The following is a 26,294-nucleotide window of genomic DNA, read 5'->3' on the forward strand; positions in this document are numbered from 1 at the left end:
TTTAAGAAAAGCCTAAAACGCATTCCCAGTCTGAAGGCTGCACAAAAAGCGGCGGAGGATTGGCTTTGGCCAGGGGTACAGTAAGTCACTCTCTGAGGAATCCGCAGAGAAGAGGGTGCTGAGGAGCCATCTCAGGACCAGCGATGTCCCCTTTTGCTCAAGTCCCTCGCACCAGGGGGGTCCCACCACAGCGCGGTGCCTGCGGCCTCTGTAATGCTCCGTGGAAGGCCCAAATGTCCCCATGAAAATGGTGGGCAAAAGCCCCCAGGATGCAGGCTGTGTATCTCGGCTCCTTCCAGGCCAGGGGGAGCCCCTTGCCTTTCGGCTTTAGCTCCACAGACACAGCGTGTCCTCTCTCCTTTGTGGCAAAGAGACATTTCCGGGCAATAGGGAAGGGTGGGGCTGATATCTGCCTCTTCAAACCCCCCAGGCCCACCCAGGTTCCCGCATGGACACAGCTTCAGCTTAAAAACTTGGTAACAAAAGCATAAAGCATACATTCCGAGCAAGATTCATTTGGGGCTGGATGGTTATGGATACCTCCTTGGGATACGTACAGCGCTCACTGGCCCTGATGACACGTAGTTCAGCGTTTACCCATGACCTTGAGGCATCCCCGAGTGCCCTAAGAATCCTGGCTCCCCTGGGGGTGGGGGTGGGGGAGGCACATCTTGGGGTGAGTAAAGCCCCTGCAGTTTCTGTCACTAGTGGTGCCCAGCTCACAGCCGGGCCTTAGATACGTGGGCCCTGCTGGGAGCAAAAGCTCTTCTCACACAGGGGAGGTGCCCCCTCCAAGACCAGCTACCAGAGGAGGGAGTGTCTGTTTCCAGCTCGAATTCCACAAAGGAGCTCGGAAGCCCTTCCTGAGGCCACAAGGCCTCTGTTCTGCTGCTAACGAGAAGGGTCTGGAGCAGCTGTGTGGGAAAGATATGCCCCTTCTTGGGGAACCATCCTCAACCCAGGCTGGTCCCCCTCACACCTCAACCACCCCGTGCCTCTCTTTCCTGGCCTTCCTTGTAGCTGGGGCTAAAATGTGACTTATTTGGTAACTGCTTCCTCCACAGGCCGGAGGCTTCACTTGGGTGTCTGTCGCATCTTTCCAGCACCTGCACAGAGCTTGGCACAGCTCAGTCCCTCCATGTGGATGACATAATATAGCACACGGAGGGTGACTTTTCCAGGCTGCATCATAAAGCTCCCCCGCCTGGTTCAGTTAACCTCATGTCCACCCTACAGGGAGGCAGCGCTGCCACAACCCCCACTGTGAAGACCAGCAAACAGCTTGCCCAAACCTGTGCCAGCCCGTGGTGGAGCCAGCATTGAATTCAGCCTGTTCTGACTCCAGGCTGTGTCGCCGCGTGTGCCATCTTGCCTCCTGCTGAGAGGCGCCAATGTGGTCACCTGTGCAAAGGGCTGAGCCCTGCACAGGTGGACAGGCACAGCTTCCACCAATACTGCTGTTGCTGCGATAAAAACAAACAAACACACAAGCCAACAGCTGCCTCCTGCCCTGTATCCCTCACAGTGCATGAGGTTGCCATCCCCACTGGAGCCTTTAGGGTCACTTCTCAGGCATGAGGGGTGAAGGGGGACGGCCCTTCGAAATTCTTCACTATGACCAAGAGTAAGACAAATGTGTTCTATGGGACCCAGGGTACATCGCCTCGTGCCACCACCCCAGGAAACGATGCAGCTTAGCTCCGTGATGCAATCACCACGTGACGCAGTCCGCATTTTTGTCTAATATTCTACTTCGTTCTATTCTATGCTACTCTATTCCACTCCATCCTGTTCTACCCCAGCCTAGTCTCTGTGAAAGATACTTTCTGCACCTGACCCAGTGAATTGATCTTACAACCTTCTGATGGGTAGACCCGGAAGTAGGGTACAGGGACACCCAGCAGGGGTGTGGGGCTGAAAATGTGCAGAAAACCCAGTGCCGATACCCAGGAATAAAAAGCCTTAGGAGGAGCCAGTACCCTGCCTGCCGCGGCCTGCCTGAGGCCTGAGCTCTGGTGCCAGGCTCCTCAGCGAGCTGGCCCCACGCAGTGGGACGTGCAGCGGCAGGACCTGCGCCTGCTCTCGCTGCAAGTGGGCAGACACATGGGGGCGAAGTCGGTCCCGCTCGGTCTCTAACCATGCGGCTCTTTTTTCATTTATCGTGGACTCTTCAAAGCAGCGTCAATGTTGACAGCTGTTGAGTTTAGCTACTCTAGGGAGATGTCTGGCGTACTCAAAGCAGAAACTTTGCAATTGGGTCCTGGCAAAAATCTCTGGTCCTCAACTCATCCACCCCCCTCCCCCCCATATTTATGAAAATGTCCTGGATGGAGATCAGGCTCTCTTGGCCTGGCCTTTTTATTATTGCTTTGCCTTCTGGCTTTGAAATGAGAATCGTAAACACTCTAATAGATGCCTCTCAAGTCAAGATGAGGTCACCCACCTTCTCTTACCATTCAACAATCTTGGGTTTCCTAATGCAGGATCTTATCACCCCCAATTCCCAGGCACATGCTGGAATACATCTTCGGCCATAAAAGGTGAGAAAAGAATTTAGAGATGGCACTAAGGGAGAAACATGTTCTGGAAAATGCAGATCTGCAGAATTCACTCATTCATTCCACGCAGGTATACTGAATCCCTACTATGCGCCAGGCAGGAATTGTTGCTCAGGATGTAGCTCTCAACAAAGCAGCTACCCTTCCCCTAACACATGGACCAGAGCTTCCTAATCATTGCTACTGGGTGATGGGCACATGGGGATTCTCCTTTTCTCGCTACTTGTGTGCGTGCTGGAAGTTTTCCATGCTAAAAAGTTAAAAAAGCCAATCTCAAATCTGGCACGCACCATACTGAATGAAAGAAGCCAGACACAAAACAGTACATACAACATGACTCCATATCCATGAAACTCTTAGGAAAGAGAAATCTGTCCAGTGACAGAAAGCCGATCAGGGACTGGGGCATAGGCACCTGGCAATGGCCAGGGGACAGAGATGTTTTATAGATTCAAGAGCTGGTGGTTTCATGGGTGAGGCCATTTGTTAAAATGCTTCAAAATGTATACATTAAGCAGGTAAATTTTAGGGATGGAACCTGCAACCTCATGGTTCCTAGTTGGATTTGTTAACCACTGAGCACGACGGGAACTCCGAGACAAAATTTTTTTTTTAAATAAATAAATAAAAATAAAACTGCACATAGCAGGTTGACATGGAGTGGCTGGGGCTGGGAGGAATCTTAGGTACTGTGTAAGTCCCTCACTTTACAGGAAGGGAGCAGAGAGATTCAGTGCCTTGCTCAGCGTTTCACAGATTCTAACAGCAGGGACTTGGACCCAGCTTATGTTCAGCGTTTTCCTCTTAGCTCACTGCCTGCAATACAGGGTGGGGGCTAAGTTCTGGAATCCCATGTTTTGGGGTGACAGCATTCTGAATCATTCAGTGAAACACCCACATCCCAGGTACCTGGGTACCTTAGCCTGAATCTGGAGGTACCAGCTGGTGGTAGGCAGGAGGAAGGAGTGGCTGAAGCTCCTAGCCGAGGTCTGGTTTATTTCCTAAGTCAGCTCAGCTGACAATCTCCACTCTAGGCTTATCTTCCCATCTCCCTACTTAAGGCAATGATCATATTTCAGTGTCCCCGTCACTCTGGACACCTCCTCACCTAGCTGGGCTCACACACCTGAAATACTCCATTGACATCCAAGCTCTGTGTTCCAAGGAAACCCCTCTAGGAGTGGAACAGGTCTCAGAAAGAAGCCCTAATAACATGGAGGCTCAGAGGGGTTTGGGCCCGTGAGCCAAGCCTTTTCACTTTGAAGGGGCTGATGCTGATGTGGAAACGTAATGAACCTTCACAAACCCACTGTTTATGGGACCCCAGAATTCCAGAATAATGTTTGAGCAGCAAGCTGAGACTGAATCCAATTCTGATACCACCCTGGACCCTAGCACACACACGGAGGAGTAAACAGGACACCAAAGCCCCGAGATGCAAAACTGGGTTTCCAAGAGCTTCTCTCCTCCACGACAGATGTGCCCCTGGAGATTCAAGATCCTGGACTTGGTGGCTGGTGTGGGCGGAGGCGCCCTGTCAGCTTGCCAAGTGTCCCTTGGTGCCTGCACCCTTCAAAGAGCAAAAGCTGGCTTGAGAGCTGGAGGACCGAGCCCCTCAAGGGTTCTTTTGGCTTTCACTTCGATGCACTTTACCCAGCCTCAGACCACTGCACCTCCGCTCCTGGCTGCAGGACCAGCCGGTAGCCTTCTCTGCAGAGATGAGCAGGAGGGCGCTGCTCAGCCTGCAGTGTAGCCCCCTCCCCCACAGGACCTTCTACAAGACTGGGGGTGGTGGAAAGTGGCTCCCCTGACCCACAGGGGCCTGACTGGGGCGGGGAGGGGGGGAACGTGTCTTCTTCATGCCATTTCTCCCACTCTGGCCTCTAATGTTAGTCACTATGCCAACCTCAAGGTTCCCTCCCCAAGTGGAATCCTGGATTCTAGCCCATTGTCTGGTATTCCTCAAATATTTCATGTGCTGTATCTCCTCCTGCCATCTAAACGCCTCATGTCACATGGTGACGTGAACGTGTTCGGGGCTGTGGGGATTCCTTTCTACTACGTCAACTGTCAATGTCAACTTCCCCCTCCAGGGCTTCCTGGGGGCACAAAACACAAGGCATGTACTCAATAAAGACCTATTAAAAAGAGCTGATGTGGATCCTGCCTTTCCCTTTCCCTTCTGTGCCTTTTCTCCTACAGCTCCCTCTTCCTAACCATGCCTGATTTTCTCTGCCAAGTTCCAACAACCCTCGAGAACCTTCCCTGAGGGCTCCTGCTACTCCCCCCAGCCCCGACCCCCACCACATCAGGCATAGCCTGGTTGGTGCCAAGCTCCCAGGTAGGATCTTATATGCTAGTTTGGTGAATCCATGAAGGGGAATCCCAACCTCACAGCTATCCAGTCATAACTAAAAAAACCTTTGGCGCGTAAAAAAATGCCCAGCCCAGGGCTCCAATTCCTCCCCTGGGGTGGGGGAGCCAGGGGCCCAAAGTGAGGCACAGGTGCGCCTTTTAGTCCCAGGCCACGGGGAATCTCCTGCAGTCAGAATTCTCCGATGGAGAACTCTCTCCCGCAGAGACAAAGATGCCCCACGAGGCTGTTTAGCTCAGAAATACTCGGGAAGCTGTCACTGCTACCATTTCAGGGCTGGGGGACTGACAGCCGTCTAGCGGGCGCAGCGAAAACACTTCTGAGATTGGAGGCAGGCACAGCAAAGGTGGCGAGCAAGTTCGCAGAATAAAAGGGGGATGGACCACATGGGGAAGCCTGGGGCAGGCGTTCCAAGGGGCAAAGTGCTGGCAGGGCCTTCTTGCTAGTCCTCCATTGGCACAGACCACTGGCTGTGCCGGACTTCAGCAGCGGGAGGCTCGCTGGCAGAGTCTGAATCGTGCTTTCCGCCAGTCTTCAGACACCTTTCTGCCCTGGAGTGGATGGGGGCTCCCCTGACTGCAAGGCGTCATCCGTCTTCTGAACACCTAGCCCCCCCTCATCCCTGTGGAACAGGAACACTGTCCAGTCCAACCACCCTCAGCTTAGACGCCAGCATTCCCAGCGTTCTGTGTATCAAGGACTGTCCGAGTCGTTTCACATCTCTCGTTGTTTCCCTCCTCACGGCAATCCTCACAGTATCTATTATTCCCCCCATTCTAGGGATCAGCGAACTGAGGCTCAGAGAGATGAGATGACTTTCCCGAGACCCAGCAGCCCCGGGGGGAACCTGGTGGCCTCTGACTCCACATCCCAGCCTCCCAACTTCGCCCCGCCTCCTGTAGTCCTTAACTCTTGATGCTTGGAGTCTTGGGATAAGCGGAAGAAAGGCTTTCACAGGCTGGGTTGGGGTGGTGAATGGAGAGAGAGGAGCTAAAATCTGCTGAGGCTCTCTAGCGCACCAAACATCTTGTTTGTAATCTAGTTCTGCGGTCATTCTGTGAGCAGGCATTCGCAGCCCCATTTTACAGATAAGCAGGTCGGGGCTCAAGGAGGCCAGAAGTGAATTCCCAGGTTGACATGGCTAAGAGAGCAATTTTATTCCCACCCAAGTCTCCCTGGGGAGAAGGCAGTGCCCTGTCCTCTGTACCATGCCACCACCCGGGGCCAAAGACCAAGATCAGGATCCTGGACCTCCAGTTCCAGGCCGTCCAGCCTGAGGCCAGCATCCTGGCACTGGGAGGGGCCTGCCGCCTCTCGGAAGCTAAGGGCTCTCGCTCTGACTTGGAGGCAGGCCAGTGGGATGTCCTCCCACGTCTGTGGGGACTGCCTGGGCCCCATTCCTGCTCTGCCAGGTAGAAGACAAGGACAGCTGCTCATGGTCACTGGGACTCTGGCTTCATGGTCTGCGCTGTCAGGTGGTCCCTGGGCTGGTGGGCTGGCTCTAGGGGAGGGGGCTGCCTGCTCAGCAGGGCTCCTCCGCCGGCCGCTGAGTTGGTGAGGGTGTGAGGGGCTCAGGCCCACTTCCCAGTTTTCTCTCAGCACAGCCCAGTCATGCAGGAGCATGCAGGAAAGGCCTCCCTTGGGAGTCCCGCCATGCAGTGTGGACGGCTGGATGGAACAGATCATGAGGTTGAAAGGGGCCTCCGTGTCGCCGGGCCTGCGGGCTCACCTACCTGGAGAGACTCCCCACTCTGGAGGCCTTACCTTAAAGAGGGGCATTCACACTGACGCAAACTTGAAAAGAGAGAACACGTACACAAAGACAAGTTTACTTGGCCGGCATTTCCCTCCTGGTGTTTGGCTTTCACTGAGGGCGGCTAGGCTGCTGGGAGGCAGACCTCCGCCTCCGCCGCTGGCATCCCCCCGCCTCTTCCAGCACTAAAGCCCCAGGAGCCATAACCTCAGAGCCTCATGCTTTTTGAGGGGAGAGGGAGGAGTGCGCAGGAGAGAAGCAGGAGTGAGCAAAATCCCCACGATCTACAGGGTCAAACGACACCCTTCAACCATGCCAAACGCGTCGCTTCTGCCCCCTACGGTCCCCAAGGAAGACAAGCCTACCAGGAACACAGAAGCTACACGGGCGCCTTCTATGGGCAGCACATGATGCTGCCATCTTGGAGCCCAATCCCCAGTGGGATAGACCCGTGAATTCCAAGCGTGAAGACGTTGGCCAGGATCAGAGGCCAGCTGGCTTTTCCACTCCCCCACCCGCCCACTGCCGTACACCCTCGCTCTGAGGCCAGCCACCCCCAGAAAACTGACTGGAGGGCGTGCTGGCACCAAGTCTCTGGTTCGGTGTTGATGGCACATCGCCTGTGCAAAATCAGTTGAGCATGTGGGTGGATAAAAGGTGGGCGGCAGGAACATAAAAGGGAGAGCGGAGGAGGGAGGACATAGGAGATAAGATAGCTGGGAGGGAAGATGAGAGGGAAATCTCCCCGCAGAAGCAGAGGCCCCTGAAAAATGTCCTGGGGTGGGGTCAGTGCGATGCGGCGAAAACCTGAAGGCAGGAGACCCAGTGGACTCCTGACAGCTGGTGAGTCAGGGCAGGGGTTAGCCAGGGAGGCTCAGGCGCCAGGGAGCAGGAATCTCAGCCTAGCAAACATCTCAGGAAGGCAAAGGCCCGGAGGGGACAGCAGTCAATCCAAGGGCTGGATGGAACCTGACCAGAGGCCAAATTCCAGCTTCGGATCTGGAAAATCTCCTCGGTGCTGTCTTTAGAGGGCTGAGGCTTCCTGCAGGGGGAATGGAAACCAGGCCTGGGAGCTGTGCTCCTGCCGTCTCCTCAGCCCCCCGTGGGGGTGATCCAGGGACCCCAGCCTCCAGCGGAGCCAGCCTGGGCAGAGCACAGGCGCACTGTGTCCTCCAGCCATGGACGGGCTCTGTCTGGATCGGGAGCTCTGGACACTGGCCACTGTGTCCCGGTTCTTCTCCATTCCTAGACTGGATGACATGGACCTGAATCCGCCTCGCGACCAGAGCCCACCACCAGACAAGACCGATTCCTTCCCAAATCAGGCAGGATGCCTCCTGGGATGCTCAGATTTGGTATGGCCCACCGAGGAGTGGAGGGCAGCTGGGGGAAGGTGGCATTCTAGGGTGAGTCAATGGAGCAAGTGAAGCTAGCCTCCGACAGAGGAGACCTGGATTTCCCTGGTGGCCCCAGGTCCTCAAACAAATGCCCTGGGGACTGCCAGCCTGACGAGATCAGGGAGTCTGTGCTCCCCTTTCCCCCCAGAACACATGTCCAGGGTCTTCTTCTGGCCACCACTAAGGTGTGTGGCTCATAGACCTGTCCCCTTCCTCCCGTTATCTTGATGTGATGTCTGTCCCTAAGATCTAAGATGCTCACGCTGTCCCTGGCTGCTTGTGACCCACCATCTTAGCCACTTGTTCCCAAGTCAGGCTCCAAAGCAGTTGTCCTCCCTCTTTCCATCAAAATCTTTCTTTCCCTGCTCTCCTGGGAGGCCATCGAAGGTGTCCTCAAGTTACGTGACACCTCAGGCCCAAGGAGAGCCTGTCCTGTGTTGGAACTCCCTGCCCCGTGAATAGAAGGTGACTTCTGTGGGGACATCCCTCAGCTTCCTAGAGTCTCACCAGTGGCTGCTTGTGTGTGGCTGTCTGTTTTGTCTGTGGATGAGGCTGACCCTGCTTTTTGGAGTTCATCTGTGGCTCATGGCTGGCATCTTAGCCAGGCAGGCCCCACACCTCCGGGGTGAATCCTGAGCTGGTTAGAGGGCATGGTAGCTTATGAACACCCACGGGAGCTTTCACACTGGTCCTGCAGGGCTTTCAGAGATGGGGAATACAGTACGTCCATCACTGCAGGGGGCTTCATGTGTTATACACAAGCCCGCAGGTGCCTGGTGCCACGAACATTTTCTCAGCAAAGTGTTTTCGGTTAAGGGAAAGATTTGGGACATCTTTCCAACTTGCTAGCTAGATGAAGACTATTCCTTTCTTTTCTAATTTTACCATTTCTCCAATGTGGAATCTCTAGTCCCAAGAATATAAATGTGGCCAGAGATGTAATAACTTGAATAGTGACAAGTTATTAGAACAGTCTGATAACTAAGAACTCAGTAAGGATCGACATTACAGTGCAGCTCCAAGTGTGACCAGAAGCATGTCTTGTACAATGCAAGCTTCCCTTTTTCCTCTCCTTTGGATATAGTCTCATTCTCTCCTCCAAACTGAATTCAAGCCAGCCAAATCGAAATCCTCTCTCCTGACCCCCCAAATTGTGCCGGCTGCCTCTGGAGGTCTGCGGGGGGGTGGAGGCGAGTGGGAACATGCACAGAAGATGCTTTCCAAGGCAATGATGAGCTCAGTCTTTAGGAGCGCTGACTAAGACAGTTTTGAGCTTGGTGGGCACTCCTGGACGGCCCCTGGACGCCTACTTGAGCCCTTCAGCAAAAGAGGCAAGAAGAGTCCTGCCCTCTGGTCCCAGGTTGGGGCCCCTTGAGAGGCCTGGGAAAGGGGAGCTACAGGGCCCTTGTGCTCCAGGGGGAGAGGGAGTCCTGCCTGACCTCCTGACCCAGGATGGGGCCCCCCTGCCCACAGGCAAACCTGTACTTCTGGCCAGGGACAGCCCTATAGCCGGTGGGCTGGGTCACTGCTGAGTCACGCTTCACTCTCCCCCTTTGCTCTGTATCTGGCTCCTTGTCCATCCCACAGGCCACCAGAACCCTCGCACTCATCCTTCCTGCCCACCGCCTCGCTGCGCCCCGCCCCCCAAAGCTGGGGAAGCCAGGGACTGCTCAACGGGGCTGCACTTGCCCTGGACTCAGGGCGGAAGCTCCAGTGAGGTGCCTTTGGTGTTGCCAGGGCTTTGGGAAGAGCTCTTGGAGAGCAGAGCCGTTCCGGGCTCCCGCTTTCTCTGAACAATCACCTCCACTGCATCTGAGCCATGTTCTTCCACCGTTGTACCCACTGGGAGACTCTTCTCCACGACTCCATCCTTGAAAACCTCCTTGTGCCTTTTATCCTAAAGAGCTTCCAGAAAGCCTTGCTTCCATGTGGGCTCTCAACAAAGACGCCGCGCCTGCCTCTGCCCCTCCCAGGCCCCCTTCCCGCTTCCCACCCCTTGCTGATGGTCCCCTGGGGCTTGTCCTCTCCAGCCTGCACACCCAGGAGGGGGCTGCTCCTCCTGCCCTGCCCCGAACCTCTGCAAGCCTAGTGTGGAGTCCTTCTGTTGACCTGGAGTCTAGAGTGTAAGTCATTTGGGAGACTTGCGCTAGTCCGCTGCTCCCTCCTCTCCTCCTGGGTTCCCGTTTGCTGGGCCTGGATTCCTTGCTCAGCTCTACCTCCCAGTTTTCTTGGGGTTGGTCAACTGAGATCAAACCTAAAAATACCACTTCACCCTCGGATGGGAGTCTTTGGTTTCTCCTCCGCTGCTTGGCCTCTGGTCTCCTGCTTCCCCTCGCTTTGACTCGGGCAACTTGTTAGTTCATCTTGTCCTTAAAGACCGCCTGCAAGGACCCTAGGGGCCTTCCAGCAGGCAGGCGCTGCGGCGAGCCCTGTCCCAAACCCACAGCACGGGCTAGATGCGGCTGGCCCCAGAGTGGCGGGGGGGGTGTGACATTACCAAAGAAAGAAGGTCATCCTGAATCTAGCCTGTTCCACGCTGTGTGCCAGGCAGAGAAAATCATCAAAACCAAGGAGGAAGAAAACGAGGACTGGTGACAGCACGGAGTGTCCAGGGACCGGCCCCCTGCCCTGCTCTCGGCTGGCCAAGGCCTGGACCACACCCTTCGGCTGAGAGTTACCCCCCGACATGAAAGATTTCTGAGAATCACAGCACTCCCTGGCACCCCTCCCTAGAAAACTGGACTATAACGGATTTCCTCTCTGATGATGCCCAAAGCACAAGAGGGTCTTTTCTGTACTTGGAAGTGAGGGAGGAGGGGTCCTCTGGCCAACATGTGGGTGACTAAGGATGGACTGGATGATCTCGGGTCCTCCCTGCCCGAGCCCCGAGCCCCACCACTCCGGGGCTCTGCCCAGCAACTTCCTATGTTACACAGCCCTCGTCACTCCCAGGACACTAGCCAGCGGGTTACCCAAATTTTCAGTCCGAATGATTGCCTCCCTGGGCTAGAAGCCAACGGGATTAAGAATGTCCCGCTTCAAATGCGCGCACACACACACACACACACACACACACACACACACACGCTCACACTCTCTAAGGAAAGCACCTTCCGGCAGAGGGTCACTGCCATGACCCTGTCTTTGCTCTCTGAGTCCAGCCCGGACTCCACAGGCCCGTCCCTCTTTGCAGCCTCTGAGCTTCAAACCCCCTTTTGCACAGCAGCCTCCGACAGGCGTCATTACAACAGGCCCGGAACCTGTGCTGAGGCTGGAAAGAGGTCAGAAGGGAGAGCCGGCCAGGGAAGGCAGAGGCGCGGCCTAAACACATGGCCTCTGAACACGGTCAGGCCCCAGGCGCTGCCACGCGGACAGACCTCCTCAACTGCCCGCCTCCGAGGCCCTGCTGTCCGCTCTGGGACAGCTCCACAGGATGACTGCGACTATTATTCAGGTAATGTTTTCCTCTCACTTGACTCAATAAAAAAAAAAAAAAAAAAAGTTTCTCTATCCAGAAACCTTCTATCTCTACCACACGTGGAAGACTAGTATCCCCTAGAATTTTGGATCAAAATAAATCTGCATTCAAATCCGAAGGGTTCCTCTGTGTCCCACATCAAATCGCCACCTTGGTTCCAGCTTTGGGTTATGTATTTGCCATAGGAAATTCCCAGGGCCAATGAGACTGTCTCTTACGGGGCCTCTTGGCCACCTCCTGCCCTCATCATCTTGGTATTAAAATGTGCCCAGACCCCTCCCTCTGCGCACGGGAACCAGCCTGCCCCTCGGGGCCTACTTACAATTCGAGGTTTGAAGGGCGGCTTGATCTTCTTCTGCTCCAGGAGCACCCAGTCGATCTCCTTGAAGAACGGGTGCTGATTGATGGCATCCTCACCGTTCTGCGCCGCCACACAGCCCAGGCGCTTGTGGGGGTTCTTGGTCATGAACTGTGGGGACGAGGACAGAGACAGAGTCAGTGACAAAGGCCGGGCTGGCATGGGCGGTCTGGCAAGATGGAGGGCGGCCAAGGCCACATCTTCAGCATCAAACTCCCGAACCTGGTTTCTGGACTTTCGGGGGCTCTGTGCCTCAGGCCTCTCTGGGGGACTCACTCCACACCAGCCATCAGTCTACGCCCAGCATATACACGCGTGGACTCATTTCATCCAAACACAAGCCTCTCAGTTGCTCTTATTAGCCCTAATTTCTAGGTGAGGTACTTGAGGCACAGCGAAGCTAATTAATTTGGTCAAGGTCAAACAGCCAGCAAGGTATCAAGTCAGGATTAGGAACTCAGACTCTTTCTAACCCCCTGATTCACCCCAGGCTCTTGAGTCATCTCACTGGGGAGACTGAGGTCTGATAAACTCACATCATGCGGCCCCTGGTCCTTTATGGGATAAGGAAAGGAGATCAGATAGTCATGTTAAGGTCAGTTATCAAAGCAACCTTCTCATCTTTCCTTTTCCTGGACCTCGGCCCTCCTACTTAAAAAAAAAAAAAAAAATTGATTTTTTTTAATCTCTAGCACAAAGTCCCGCATAGATCAGCAGATAAATAAAAACAGGAAAAAGAAAGACTGATTGCTTCTCAATGCTTGTTCGTAAAAATCACACTGATGTGTTTTATACTTTTTGGCTGGTGTCTTACCTCACACGCCCAGGTACAATTATTATTCCTATTCAATGAATCAGTCCTGGTGGCAAATATTAGTTTAACTGAGCAGATGCGATCAGTGCCGCTAGATGGAAATGTGCATGCATGTGTGTCAGGGACCGAGTGTTACATTTCATGGGGTGAAGGCTGAGTCTGGATTTAAACAAAGGAACTTAAGAGGACAAATTATAACCCAAAGAGATAAATGACAGCATTTCGGGCTGCAGGAGCAAGGGCGAGTCTCCTAGGCAGGGAGAGCCTCCTACTGACTCCTGCCTGGTATCTCGGAAAGCAAAGCACCTGGGCCCCCACTAAATGGTACTGAGGCAGGAGAGCCACAGATAAGAGAGTGAAGGGGTGCTGGGTACCTGGGGATCAGGAATGGTGCCGACTCACTTCATCCTTCTAATCTAACAGTTGGTAGGGGTCACCCCTGATTCCTGTAGCCCACAGGATAAAGTCCATATCCCTTTCATGTGGCACACAGAAACTACTCAGTCTACTAGCCAGTCGCTCTTGCTGGCCTTCTGCATCCTTTACTCCCCTGGTCGAAGGCCCCTCTCCAGTCCCTAAGCATCCTCCAAGACCAGTCAAGAGGCTGCCTCCTCTGGGAAGCCTCCCCAGATTCATCCCTCTGTGGGAATCTGAGACTCCATGCTTCTCGCTTATGTAAATTATAACTTGTCTAAACATCTCTTCCCTCTGGTGAGCTCTACAGCATACGAATCTTCCCAGCACCTGGCTCAGTGCCTGGCTCCCATTGTGGACTCAGTACATTGAGACAAGTGAATGGGGGCTTGAAAGGCTGGGCCTCAGGGCCCAATGCTGAGGAAGGGAGCAGCACCGCTATATACTGTTGCACAGGTTGTGCACTGTATAACTCTATGACGCAAAGGGCTTTCTCTACAGTTCTAAACGTAGGCAGTAGCCCTCAGAGACATAATTCAGTGGCCAAAGTCATGGAAAACCCGGCCTGGTCCTAGAATCGAGTGACAATGTGAGGAAGTGAAGTGTTCCAAGGCCAAGGGAGCAGAAGACTTCTCCTCGCTTCCCCAGCTCTTCCTGTCCCCCCACTTCTGGGAGGGGAAGCAGCAGGGCTGTGGATAAACACACAGGTTTTAACGTCTCAGGAAGCTGACCCTGAGCCAGAGGCTCTGCTCTTTTCCCAGAGACTTCATCCTCCCCAGCCAGCTGACACAGGCACAACCTCTTTCTTCTGAATCTCTATGGGTCACAGTTTTCAACCTCTGTGCTAGTGACCTTTGGGTCTGGATACTTTGTGGTTGGGGCTTGTCCTGTGTGGCGCAGGATGTTGAGCAGTGTCCCTGGGATGTACCCACGAGATAACAGTAGCACCCCCTCCAAGTTGTGACAACTAAAAACATCTCCAGACAATGCCAAAGGTCTCTGGGGGATGCGAGGGGGGCAAAATCACCCCTAGTTGAAAACTGCCACTCTCAGTCATCCATAAGGCGAGGGCCCACCTGGGGGGCCAGCAAGGGAATCACAGGAAGCTGTGTCAGGCTGATGTTTGGGGCCTGGGGTGAGGGACTGGCTCTACTGGGCATGTTCTGCTGCCTCCAGTGCTCAAGAGAAGCCAGCATGTGGCGTAGTGTCGGGCACACACTGGATGCCCAACAAATACGTGTTGAATAAATGAAAGAGTGAATGAACCTACTACGTTCACTTCCTTCACTGCTCTTATCCCAGTAGCGACCGCATACGGATGGGTCTTCTCTATACTGCCCACCTTCTCCTGCTGGATTGCAAGCTCCACATGGCAGGGAGGAGGCTGTTACATTCGCTAATGTTACTTAGAATCCAGCACAATGCCTGGCACACTGGAAACACTCCACACGTAGTCATTCATCGAATCAATGAACGGGAGGGAAGGAAAGAGGAATAGAGGAGGAAGGGAGGGAAGGAATGAGGAGAGGGAGAGGAGGGAAGAGGAAAGGAAAAATGAAGTGCAGAAAGAAGCAACGTCTTCTGATGCGGCATTTTCTGAAATAGGGCACATGTCCCTGACAGACTCTAGGTCTTTCTTTTTACCAATTGCATGTGATAATTTCTGTCATTCAATGTCAGCTAGTGGTACTGATTTTCCATATATGAGAGTGATATGACATTTCTTTGTAAAACTCATATAATTGGGTAGATGTTGGGACACTATTGAAAAAACAAAACAGGAGAAATAAATCACCGTGGCAGGTGGCAGGCGATGGCAAATGTGAGTGTGGCATGCCGTCTCTGACCTTTGGGGCATTCTGATGGGCAAAAGGAGTCAGGACTATAAGCCGAGGGTTAGCAGGCACTACGAATTTTCAGCTGTGAGGGACTCTCTGTAGGGGCGGGGACAGTCTCTCTGTCACATGTGTGAATTCAGTGTGGCCACGGGGGTCTTGAGTGGATACTTCTTTTCCGACCAGTGATGCTGTCGCGGACAGGGAGGCACAGTACCCTCCCCCGCTCCTCTGCTGTTTCTTCCGCATCACAGGCCCGGAGGAAGACAGGTGGCCAGGGTGGTGGCAGGTCAGGGAGGAGGGTCCAGTCCCCAGAGTGAGCCCAGCGTGGCGGGGGGTTGGCCCTGGCCCCTCTGGAGCACTTGGAGGACACACGTGTGTTCAGAGTTTCCTCAGGAAACACAGACATCGTGTCCCTTTCCCACAAGAAGAGCAATCTATCCCCACCCCCCACTTCTCAGCAGCAGCCCCTTGCAATGGGCCTGAACCCGCTCCCCCCACAGTGACCACCCTCCACTTATCCATTCAGCAGCAGAGGTGGGACAGAGAGGGAAAGGAAGAGGGGGTGTGGGGTGGGGGGAGGTGAGGCAAGGGGAGCAGAAGGCCGTGAGGGTCAGTGACTCACAGCCTTTAGGATGCTGACAGCCTCCTTGCTGAGCCAGACCGGGTAGAGTACGTCGTCGTGGAGGATGGACTCGAACAGATCGTCCTCGTTGTCGGCCTCAAAGGGGGGCTGCCCAGCCATCATCTCATACATCAGCACCCCCAGGGCCCACCAGTCCACTGATGGGCCGTACTCCAACTCCTGCAGGATCTGTTCGGGAAACGGGAAAGGTCAGGGATGGAAGGCTGCCCCCTGCTGCCACACCTGTGCCATGCACACCCGTGGGGAGGCGCACATCGTTATGTCCAGCTTGCTCCTCCGTAGAGCGGAGCCCACGGACGCAGAACCGGGCTCTACGTCAGCCAGCTGAGTGAAAACTGAGTTTGGGAGGCTATGTTGGGGGCCAGCATTCCAAAGTCAGCACCCACAGTCTGTCTTCCGGGGGAACAAATTGCTGCTTCTTGGCTTGAGCACCAAGTGACGTTCCTGACTTGGACCAAGGGCCACGTACAAAATTGTGCATATTTTGGACACTAAAATTGGAGTGAGGGCAGCAAATTCGGGTCTCCCATGGCACACTCAGCCCAGCGCTTGGATCACTGAGTGGAAAGATGAGGAGGATCTCTTTAAATGGTGACAATGCTGAATTTACCGAACCCTGTGCTCTTAGATAAGAAGCTAGAATTAGTTAATTTCCCCGCCCATTTGTGTTCTAATCATACAGAACCACTACGCTCTTTTCTGCATTTTCTGAGAAAAGACCCATCTCCATGGTTCCTCATGACTTGTCTAAGGATTCACTGATGAATCCTCATTTGCTTGCCTCTAGGAAGCCCCAGAGACCCCTTCTTTTCAGTTGAGGCATTTCAGTAACACTGTCGCTTGCAAGCGACCAGTCAAATCTTCTCCTTGGTTGCCTGCTACATCTTGTCTTAGACATGGGTGGCTTCTCTTCTCTATGCTCTCTTTGCCCCTTTCCCTTTTCACCCTCTGACCAAGTATGTGGCATCATTGTCACTTAGGTTAAATGTATGACATTAGGCCGAATACTCCACGCCATCAGCTTGGTGCAGAATGACATGTGAGGACTGTCATTTTACGAACGGAACCAGAATTGCAATGCACGAGAGGAATTCTACCCTGAGTCAAGAAGCCGCAGAACTTTTTGAAAAGCCAGTAACTGCCCCATCATTTTTTTTTTTTTTCTGCAGCACTGGCCATGGGCTATAAGGAGATGCAAGACCAACCAGGATGCATCCAGTTTCACCCCAAGTTTGGCATTACATTTTCTGGGTGATCTTAAGCCAGTCACTTGACTTCCCCATTTATCAGAAGAGGCTCAGGTTCTCAGGGTAACCTCACAAAACTAATTAAGGTGGAAGATCCTGAAAGCCCTTCGCAAAATACAAAGCTCTATATAACAGGAAGGTGGTACTGAGTCCAATTTTTCTTCTGCAAGGTCTCCATGTATATAATATCACATGTAGCAGGTCGATGATGTGTGCTCAGTTCAGAGTTGAAATAATGTGGAGCTAAGCAAGGGCTCATGAGGTTTCCATCCCACAATGATGTTTTCCTCTTATCGGTCAGAGCAGGACTAGGCATGGTGCTGCCCACCAACAGGAGGGTGGGTGAGAGGACATTTCTGGTTGCCCTCAGTGCTATAATTCCATGAAGAATTCCAAAAAGTGAAGTGGGAGGGGGAGGAAAAGCATGGCTGGAGCATGGGTCCTCAAAGGAGGTGTATTTCAAGGACTGCCCCTAAAATGGCAAAGGCCACTCCTCCTTGTAGGACACTTCAGGCAGGTAACTTCTCAGGTAACTTGTTCTAGAACAAAGTTCAAGCTCAGTTCTCAGACTCCAAGATGGAAGAGGAGTCTGAGCCTGAGTATGTGGGCTATCCAGGGCTCCACTCAAAACATCCTTCTAGGAGTTCCCATCATAGCTCAGCGGAAATGAATCAGGCTAGCAGCATCCGTGAGGACACACTCTACGGCCCTGCTCAGTTGGTTAAAAGATCCAGCATTGCTGTGAGCTGTGGTGTTGCTGTGAGCTGTGGTATAGGTTGCAGATGAGGCTCGGATCTGGCTTTGCTGTGCTGTGGCGTAGGCATGCGACTAAAGGTCCTTATTCAACCCCTAGCCTGGGAAGCTCCATATGTCGCAGGTACAGTCCTAAAAAGACAAAAACAAAACAAAACAAACAAAAAAACACCCTTCTAGAGGTTGTCGTTTGCTTGGGATTAAACAAAAAGATGGGCAGAAGCATTTTGAAAAAGCAGCAAAAATGTGCATATTTTGGGACTCTTTTGAATTTAAAAAAAAAAAAGGAATGTGAACCAATGTACCAACTTTAGTTTATTTGGGGCTGGTAACCTGCTTGGTCTGGACCTTTTAGTCTTCTGGCCCTGTGGTCAGCTCATGGCAGCTGTAAGGTCAGAGCTATAGGCCCCACTGAGGAGCCAGTCATGCTGCTCTGTCGCAAAGCCACAGCCCCTGCCTCCCTCCACCTTGAAAGACCCAGCGCCCTAGCCTGGCTCACCATGATACCACCTTCAAGGTCATGGCTATCACTCATCTCCTCCAGAAAGCTTTCCTAGATTTATCCGACCTTTCTCTTATCCTCTGACATCCTTAGAGCCTTGCCTGCTCTGAAGATTTGAGAGGCACTTTCCACTATTACTGTGATTTTAGTTACTTTTTTCATGGTCAACCGTCCCCCCGGGGCATCTGTAAGCCAGCAGAGGGTAAGGACTCTAGCCTTTTTCCAAATCTACCCCTGTGACCACCCAGTTCCAACATTCAGGGTTCTGGCTGCCATGCATGCCCTCTGCGTGTGTCTTCCTGGGTGTGCTCCCTTCCCTCCTGGGCTCTGGGGGTCCTGGTACTAGGGTAGCCTCCCCCCCCGCCCGCCGCCTTGGGGAGGTGACACAGCTGGGTCTGTGCCTCCTCGGTGTGGGGTAGGGTAGAGGGCCTCCAGGTGGCCCTGTGGGTGCTCAGACAGGATGGTGCTGGAAGAACCATAGGGCAGCCCTGCCCACCCTTCCCCAGGCCCCCCAGAGCCTTCCTGTTTGGGGTGGCATCTTTCATAAAATTCCTTTTAGGCTTGGCCCTCATTATCTACTCCCTAATTGCCTTGTCATGGATGGAGCTGGTGAGAAGGGCAAGGCTTCACACGCTATGGGAGGGCACCTGGGGCAGCAGCCAACCCCTTGATGGGTCGGGGCTGGGGTAGAAGAGCACCAGGCACCACCCAGGGCTGGTCACCATGTGCTGGGGAGTGGGGGCTGGGTATGGCAAAAGGAGAGGGGGTGCCAGGGGGGTCAACAAAGGGCATGTGGTGGGAAGAGAAGCCCAGGGCAGAGCTCAAGCCTCAGAAGGTGTCTCTGGTTTCAGGCTTAGCTGGGCGCTTCACAGCCCCTCCTATCTGAAGATAGGCTTATGCTTTCTGAAGCATTTCCATGCCCTAATCTCATTAGATTCTCCAAACAGCTTGATGAGGTGGGTAGGGCAGGAACTGATTGTTAGTCCCATTTGAAAGATGAGGTACTTGAGGGTCAAAAAACATTTTGTGCCTTGATCAAAGTCACACGGGGGGGGGGGGGCATGAGTGGCTAAATCTAACCTGGAATCTCAAATCTCAGGACTGTGTCCCCCCCACCCCACCCCACCCCTCACCGTGTGACCTGACAACGACAGTGGCAATGATGGAGCCACCGCTGACCCAGCACTTGCTGTGGGCTGGGCACGGCCCTGAATACTTCTGAGGTATAGTTCCATTCAATCTTCCCAAGGGCCCTGGATAAAGGCAGCAATACCCTTACCAGCTGTAAAGTGCCTGCAGTAAGACCACTGGCTGTTTGATGTTTCACATGGAGCGGCAATGCCTCATAGCTGGCGCTTGTGTAGAAGGGGAGGGAAGGGTGTGTGGGCCCCACTATAGACAGAGACCAGAGCTGCCCATTGGGAGTGTCGCCAATGGATTGCCTTTCATGAACGTTGCATCGGTGTTTCATTCATGATAAAGTGAATATTGCCTTGGGCTGGGTCCTTGACTAGGACACTGGGCTGTCAACCCTTGGACTCTGGCATCGATTTCAGGGGGCCTGGAACCAAGCATTCTGATGATAGAGAGTGAATAAGGAGGTAGTGAAAAAGCAGGTCCCAGTGGAGAGCTCTTGCTTTCAACGAGTTCTCCATTTCTTGAGTCTTCTTGCTAAGGAAATATACTAGTAGAGGCAGACTGAATTCTCTGCCCTTCAGATGTTTTAGAAGATGAATGTTCCCATGAGAATTTACCTATTGCCATCCTCGCCCTTCAACTGGCCCTGCAGGTTTCCCCGCATCTCGTCTGGGCTGTGAAAAGCTTCGACCGTCCTTCCCTCACTCTCTGCCGTCTGATCGACCCTGCTGCTGCCTGTCTTCTTCCTGGGACGGGTCTGATGATGGCCCTCCCTCCACTGGGAAACCCTCAGTGAGCCCACAGATCCTACAGCATAAAGGCCAATTTCCTTGGCCCCTTTTCTTCATCTTATTCATTCCTACGAGCACCAGCAAATCCTCTGCTCTAGCCACACTATCTTCCTTTCTAAAAAAGGCCAAGCCCGTTCTCATCCCCTGCTCTCCGCTGATGTTGAAGCGTCATGAGGTCTCATTCCTTTATTCATTCAACAAACCATTACCAAGAGCCTGACATGTGTTCCGGAGCCTGGGGTACCCAGATTAGAAACATAGCCCCTGCCTTAAAGGATTCAGATTCCAGGGATGCTGAACCTCCTCCTCTGCCCCACCCCGACTCTGGAGCCTTCCTGTTGTTTTCAGGAATGCTCCCCACCCCATCCCACCAAAGGAAATCCTGCTGATTCTTTACAACCCAATTCATCCACCAGGTGCTCCAAGAAACCTTCCCTGATCCCTGAGGTTACCATTGATGGTGTGTACCTATTGATTTTTCTTAATTAATTATTTACTTATCTGTCGCTCTCTCTAGACAAAAAGTCGTTTTAGGAGAACCACAAGGGTCTTAGTCAATTCTTCAGCCCCACATTGCTTTGTGTCTGGCAGGTGCTCAAACAATGCCCGCTGGAAGGAAATGAAAGCTGACTGTGCTAAGCTCTACCCAGCACAGACAATGCTTAAAGGGGACTGGTACTTCCTTCTCATCTCACATGTGTCATAACCCTCAAGAGCATTTTTCATCTTTTTTTTTTTTTTCCTTTATTTTTAGGGCTGCATCTATGGTATATGGAAGTTCCCAGGCCAGGGAGACACAGCCATAGCCACACCAGATCAGAGCCGTGTCCACAACCTACACCACAGCTCACGGCAATGCTGGATCCTTAACCCACTGAGCAAGGCCAGGGATCGAACACGCATCCTCATGGATACTAGCTGGGTTCATTACCATGGAGCCATGACGGGAACTCCAAGATTATTTTGATTAAGTAACTATGACAGACTCTGTCTTAAATCTGAATCATATCACACTAGGTATCTCTCAGTCTAGGCAAGATCGACCTGGAGAAACTCAAGGCAAACCAATATTTTATGATGAATGAAACACCTAAGCAATTCCATGAAAGGAAACCCATTGGCGAGGCTCACTAAGAACATCTCCGATCTCCATGAAAATAGGCCTGGGCACTTTCCTCTTCTTGCTCAATCCTGTGGACCCACTCTACAGAATCACTGCTACCTAGAAATGGCAACTAATTCTTGGTTTTCCTATAGGCAAGTTAGAACCGATAAAGCTAATTGCTGCCTTCATCAATGGTGCCCTTTTATTCTGGTTCAAAAGAAGTGCAAACGATGATGCAAGTGAACAAACAGCTCTCGGTCCCAGTGTCCTTGGTAGTTCTGGATTGGTACTAGAGAGGATGCTCAGGGAGGGAGGGCCTGGTTGGGTTGGGGGAGTGGCTTGTCACTCTCAGTTCCCCATTATCTCCCCATCACCCCCACTTCCTTACGGAGAAATCGGCAAGCCTCTGACATTTCCTTTTCTTTCTGTTCCCTGGAATCCACCCTAGTTTTTCAGAGCCTTCCCCCAGTACCATTAGATGACCTGGCGCAGGGGGATGGAGTCAGGCCTCTGCCCTGGCAGCAGGAGGAGGCAGCCCTTTGCCCACAGTCGTACCTCGGGAGCGATGTAGTCAGGAGTCCCGCAGAACGTGGTGGTGGTCACGCCATTCAGAATCCCTTCCTTGCACATGCCAAAGTCGGCCAGCTTGCAATGACCTTCTGCATCCAGAAGGATGTTGTCCAGTTTCAAATCCCTAGGAGGCAGGCCAGAAGCACATGGTTAATGCTTCACCCAACCCAATGTGGCCTTTCTGCGGTGGAGAGATGGGCAGATCTCAGGGAAATCTGCCAGAGAAAGGAGAGCCTTCAAGGAGACTTGACCTGACACCAATCGACCTCAGTCCAGGGCTCTCGCCCACAATGGCCAACCGCCAAAGGTGCCCCCTATTCAGCTCAACATCAGGGAGGCGCTTCTGTAACCTCAGGACTATCTCAACACTGCTTTGGTTTAAAAGAGTTGGTAACTATTTATCGAAGCCCACCCATATGCTGAAATTCATATTATTTGGATTTTCTTTTTTTTTTTTTTTTTTTTTTTGGTCCTTTTAGCACCACATCTGTGGCACATGGAGGGTCCCAGGCTATGGGTTGAATGGGAGCTGTAACTGCCAGCCTACGCCACAGAAACGCGGGACCCGAGCCACGTCTGTGACCTACACCACGGCTCACGGCAACCCACTGAGCGAGGCCAGGGATCGAACCCGCAACCTCATGGTTCCTATCGGATTCATTTTCACTGCGCCATGTCAGGAACTCCTGGATCTTGATATGAGAGAAAAAAAAAGCAACTAATGATCCTCCCTTTATGAGCTAACCATGGGGATCACGGAGGGAGGCGACTGACAGATTCTGGCATCAATGAATTGGATAAAACCACATAAGAATCAGGTGCTAGTTATAGAGTACCAGCTCTTGTGAGCTGTTGCATTTCAGTGGGGGCCACCCCTGCTGGCTGGGGCAGGCAGGGAGGGCTTCCAGGAAACAGTGACTCTCAAGAAAGGCTTGACTAGGTGCCAAGGTCTGGATAGAACATGAAGAGAAGGCGTTCCCCTCGTGGTGCAGTGGTTAACGAATCTGACTAGGAACCATTAGGTTGTGGGTTCGATCCCTGCCTTTGCTCAGTGGGTTAAGGATCTGGCATTGCCGTGAGCTGTGGTGTAGGTCACAGACACGGCTCGGATCCCGCATTGCTGTGGCTCTGGTGTAGGCCGGCAGCTACAGCTCCGATTAGACCCCTAGCCTGAGAACCTCCATATGCCACGGGAGCGGCCCAAGAAATGGCAAAAAGGCAAAAAAAAAAAAAAAAAAAAAAGAACATGAAGAGTAAAGGTGGGAGGGAGAGAAAGGAGAACACAGTAGATGCAAAAGGCAGTGACGAGACCAGAGAATTGGGCCCCAGTAAATGGTGAGGCCAGGCAGGTGTGCTGAGACCAACCATAAAGACCATAGAACACCAGGAAATTGATGCTGAGGACCCGAGGGCAGTTGGAGCCCAGACTGCCTGAGCACAACGTCTTTCTAAAATCGGTCTCCAGGGGTCCAACAGGCCGATTCGGGAGAAGGGTCTGGTGCAGGAAGGGAGACACACTCATTGTGTCTCCAGGCTTTACAGAGCCCGGTGGTTCTACACAGCGAGGCCACGGGGCGTGCCAGCCTCAGCCATTGCAGTTCCCAAGTGGCCTGTTTCACAGTTTGGGGTTCCATGTAAGATCTTGTATAAAATCTAGGGTTCTGGGTAAGAATTCCCCAAACAGCCAAGTCTGCACATTCCAGACATGTCCCCCAGAAAGACCCAGACTGTTGGATGGAGGTCCTACCCCCTGGGTCTCTCTCAGCAGCCACTCTGGGGTGGGAGGTCTGGTGAAGAAGGCTGATTCCCCAGCACACAGAGCAAGAGGGGCCTTTCTCACAAGCCTGCTGGCGTCAGGACGTGAACTCCAGCCACCATCAGGAATCCAGGCCTGAGCGCAGAGGTGGGGCAGGAAGTGCTCTGGGGCTGGCCTGTCTTGCACCCGAGGCCCCATTTCCGTGTCCAGCTGGGACTTCTTGAGAGAAAGGAAAGCATATGAAATGTGCCTCTCTCAGCAAACGCTTGGGAACTACAGAAAGAGGAGGGCGCCCAACCTGCTGAGCCCCTGCGACCCGGGCTCCCCAGTCCCCACCCTGGTCACTGCATGTGGCTAAGGCTTGGCTCTGGCTGGGGTAGGGGACCAGCAAGGTGAACACGACTTGGGCACAGGCAGCCTGGGGTATAATCACGATTGGGCTGTGGTCCTGGTGCTGGCACCTAGCTGGTCTGGAACCTCATCTGTCAGGTTAGTACCTGCTGGTGTGAAGGGTTAGTGTGATGAGGTATGTGAAGGTAGCCAGTCTTTCACGCCCTTACACCCCCTTCCTTCATGAGGACACTGAGAGGGAGCTGGATGCCCCACCAATGTTTGCATGGTTGAGAAGCTGCCCCATGACCTTGCTGAGTTAGGTCCCTCGCACTTGGCCACAGCTGCCTTTCGACCCACACCTATACACCATGACTGTCATGGCAACACTCATGCTAATAGTGAGGACAACATGTGGAAAGCCTGTTCTGAATAGGCCTGAGAGTTGGGAAGGACACTGCAGAAACAAGCACAGGGAGCTGGAAGACGGTAAGGGATTTCTGTAAGGTGACAGGGTGTTGGGGGACAGAGACCTGAACTCAGGTCCTCTGCTCCGAGAGCAGGCATCCTGCCTCTGTGTATTACACTCCTCGCCTCTTGCCTCCTTGGTGGGGGACGACTTTCAGGGCCAGCCACCAAGCCCAGCTTTATCAAGGACCCCATGTGCCATTATTCAAAGCACTCTCTTGTAAAGCCCTCGTTATGTCATAGGAAGGACTCCTTCTCACTGGTATGAATGGAATAGATTGGGAGATCCAGAAGATTCTGAGCCAGCCTGAACCTTGTCCTCGTCCTAAAACTTGCAGCGCAGTGTGTCCTGCTCACCAGACCCAGCCTTTCCTTCTGCTTGAGGCTCCTGCTCAGGGCAAGAGAAGGGGGCATGGAGTTCCTGTGGTGGCTCAGTGGTTAATGAATCCAACTAGGAACCATGAGGTTTCGGGTTCGATCCCTGGCCTCGTTCAGTGGGTTAAGGATCATGTGTTGCCGTGAGCTGTGGTGTAGGTTGCAGCGCGGCTTGGATCATGCATGGCTGTGGCTGTGGTGTAGGTCAGCAGCTGTAGCTCTGATTTGACCCCTAACCCAAGAACCTCCATATGCTGCAGGTGCGGCCCTAAAAAGACCAAAAAAAAAAAAAAAAAAAAAAAAAAAAAAAAAAAAAAAGAGAGAGAGAGAGAGAGAAGGGGGAATGTCTGATTTCTCCTCACCTCTCGATCTTCTCCACTGCACCTGCCCTGCTCCCTGGGGAGAGAGGCCGCTCCTGCTGAGGGCCCAGGGTGGCCATCAGCTACCCCTCTGCTGTGGGGAAAGAGGCCCCAGACCAAAGCATCTCAGTCCCCTGTCCTGTCGCTGATGCATGAAATCTCCCTCAGACTCTCTGAACTCCAACTCCGCATGGAAACCAAGTCCCAAGGAGGAGTTAACGACACATTCCTTTCCTTTGTAACGGGAAAGATAAGGGCAGCTGGAAAGATGCATGTGCAGAAAGGCCATTACTGAGACTTTATTTCTCAGCAGGGTGTGTGTGTTGTGTGTGGGGGGGGGCCTTCAGTCTCATTGAGAAGAAAAACACTAATATCTTTGGAACCAAACGCATCCTGTCCCCGGTGCTCAGTGACTTGCTAACGGGGTTTTGGTGGACGGAACGCTCAGGGAAGCCCGGAGCCAGGCTTGCCCGGGTCGAGAGAGAAAGGGTGAGAGAACAGCCTTCCCTGGGGTGGGGAGGGGGTGAGGCGGCGGAAAGAAGGTGGTCTCCCTGAAAGGCTGCTCCCGTGCAGCAGCGGCTGAGGGCTGTGCTCTGCTTGCAGGTTCCCTCCCTTCTCTTCCCCGCCTTTCTTCTTCCTATTCCTGTCCCAGGATACCTCCACCTGTTGGCTTTGAGTTCTGCCTCCTCCCCAGGGGTCCCCAAGCCTCCCTGGGAAGAGGGGTCTGGGACAGTCCACTCCCAGCCTTGCCTGCTCTGAGGCCTCGCTTGCAGGGCGGGACGACTGGGCTTTTCTTTTTGAAAGTTCCCCTGACAGACAGGTCATGGCCCCGCACGTGGGGCATGTGGCTGCTACTCCCTAAGCTTGTATTCTGACACCCTTGCAAAGAGGGGCTCTTGCCTAGACATTAATCCCTCGCGTCTCAGTCCCCAAATACAAGGCCAGGGCACCTGTGAGGACTGGGACCTTCTTTAAGGAGTTGGGTTATTTCTTAAATAATAGGGAAAAAATACAGCAACAATCCTTTCTCTCAATATGAGTCAACTTATTTGTAATTTCATTCAACATTTTTCAATAGGTAACATATTCATGTTTCAGCTCATAAAACTGAAAGTGTAAAAGGGTACGTCATACACATTCTCCTTCCTGCAGCTCTTCTCCAGACACAACTGCTTTTTATTCATTCCTTGTGTATCCTCCTGGCCATACTTCATACATAAGATAATGTGAATATAAATTCATTTCTCCGCTTTTAACTGAATGGGAGATTATTA

General features: G+C 53.0%; 1 protein-coding gene across 4 annotated transcripts in view; it reads right to left on the minus strand.

Annotated features, from left to right (window-relative positions):
• The window catches only part of PRKCE (protein kinase C epsilon), a 513,273-nt gene that overhangs the window by 14,667 nt on the left and 472,312 nt on the right, over positions 1-26,294 (minus strand). For 3 of the 4 annotated variants that reach the window (XM_021088295.1, XM_021088294.1, XM_021088296.1), the window contains 3 exons: positions 21,718-21,856; positions 15,607-15,795; positions 11,883-12,029 (listed from right to left, as the gene is read on the minus strand). In XM_021088295.1, the coding sequence (XP_020943954.1) occupies positions 11,883-12,029; positions 15,607-15,795; positions 21,718-21,856 (475 nt within the window). Of the gene's footprint in view, positions 1-6,696; positions 6,727-11,882; positions 12,030-15,606; positions 15,796-21,717; positions 21,857-26,294 lie in introns of those variants that run through there. The other variant, XM_021088297.1, reaches the window with a different exon arrangement.

Source organism: Sus scrofa, chromosome 3, assembly GCF_000003025.6.
Source record: "Sus scrofa isolate TJ Tabasco breed Duroc chromosome 3, Sscrofa11.1, whole genome shotgun sequence".
NCBI lineage: Eukaryota > Metazoa > Chordata > Mammalia > Artiodactyla > Suidae > Sus > Sus scrofa.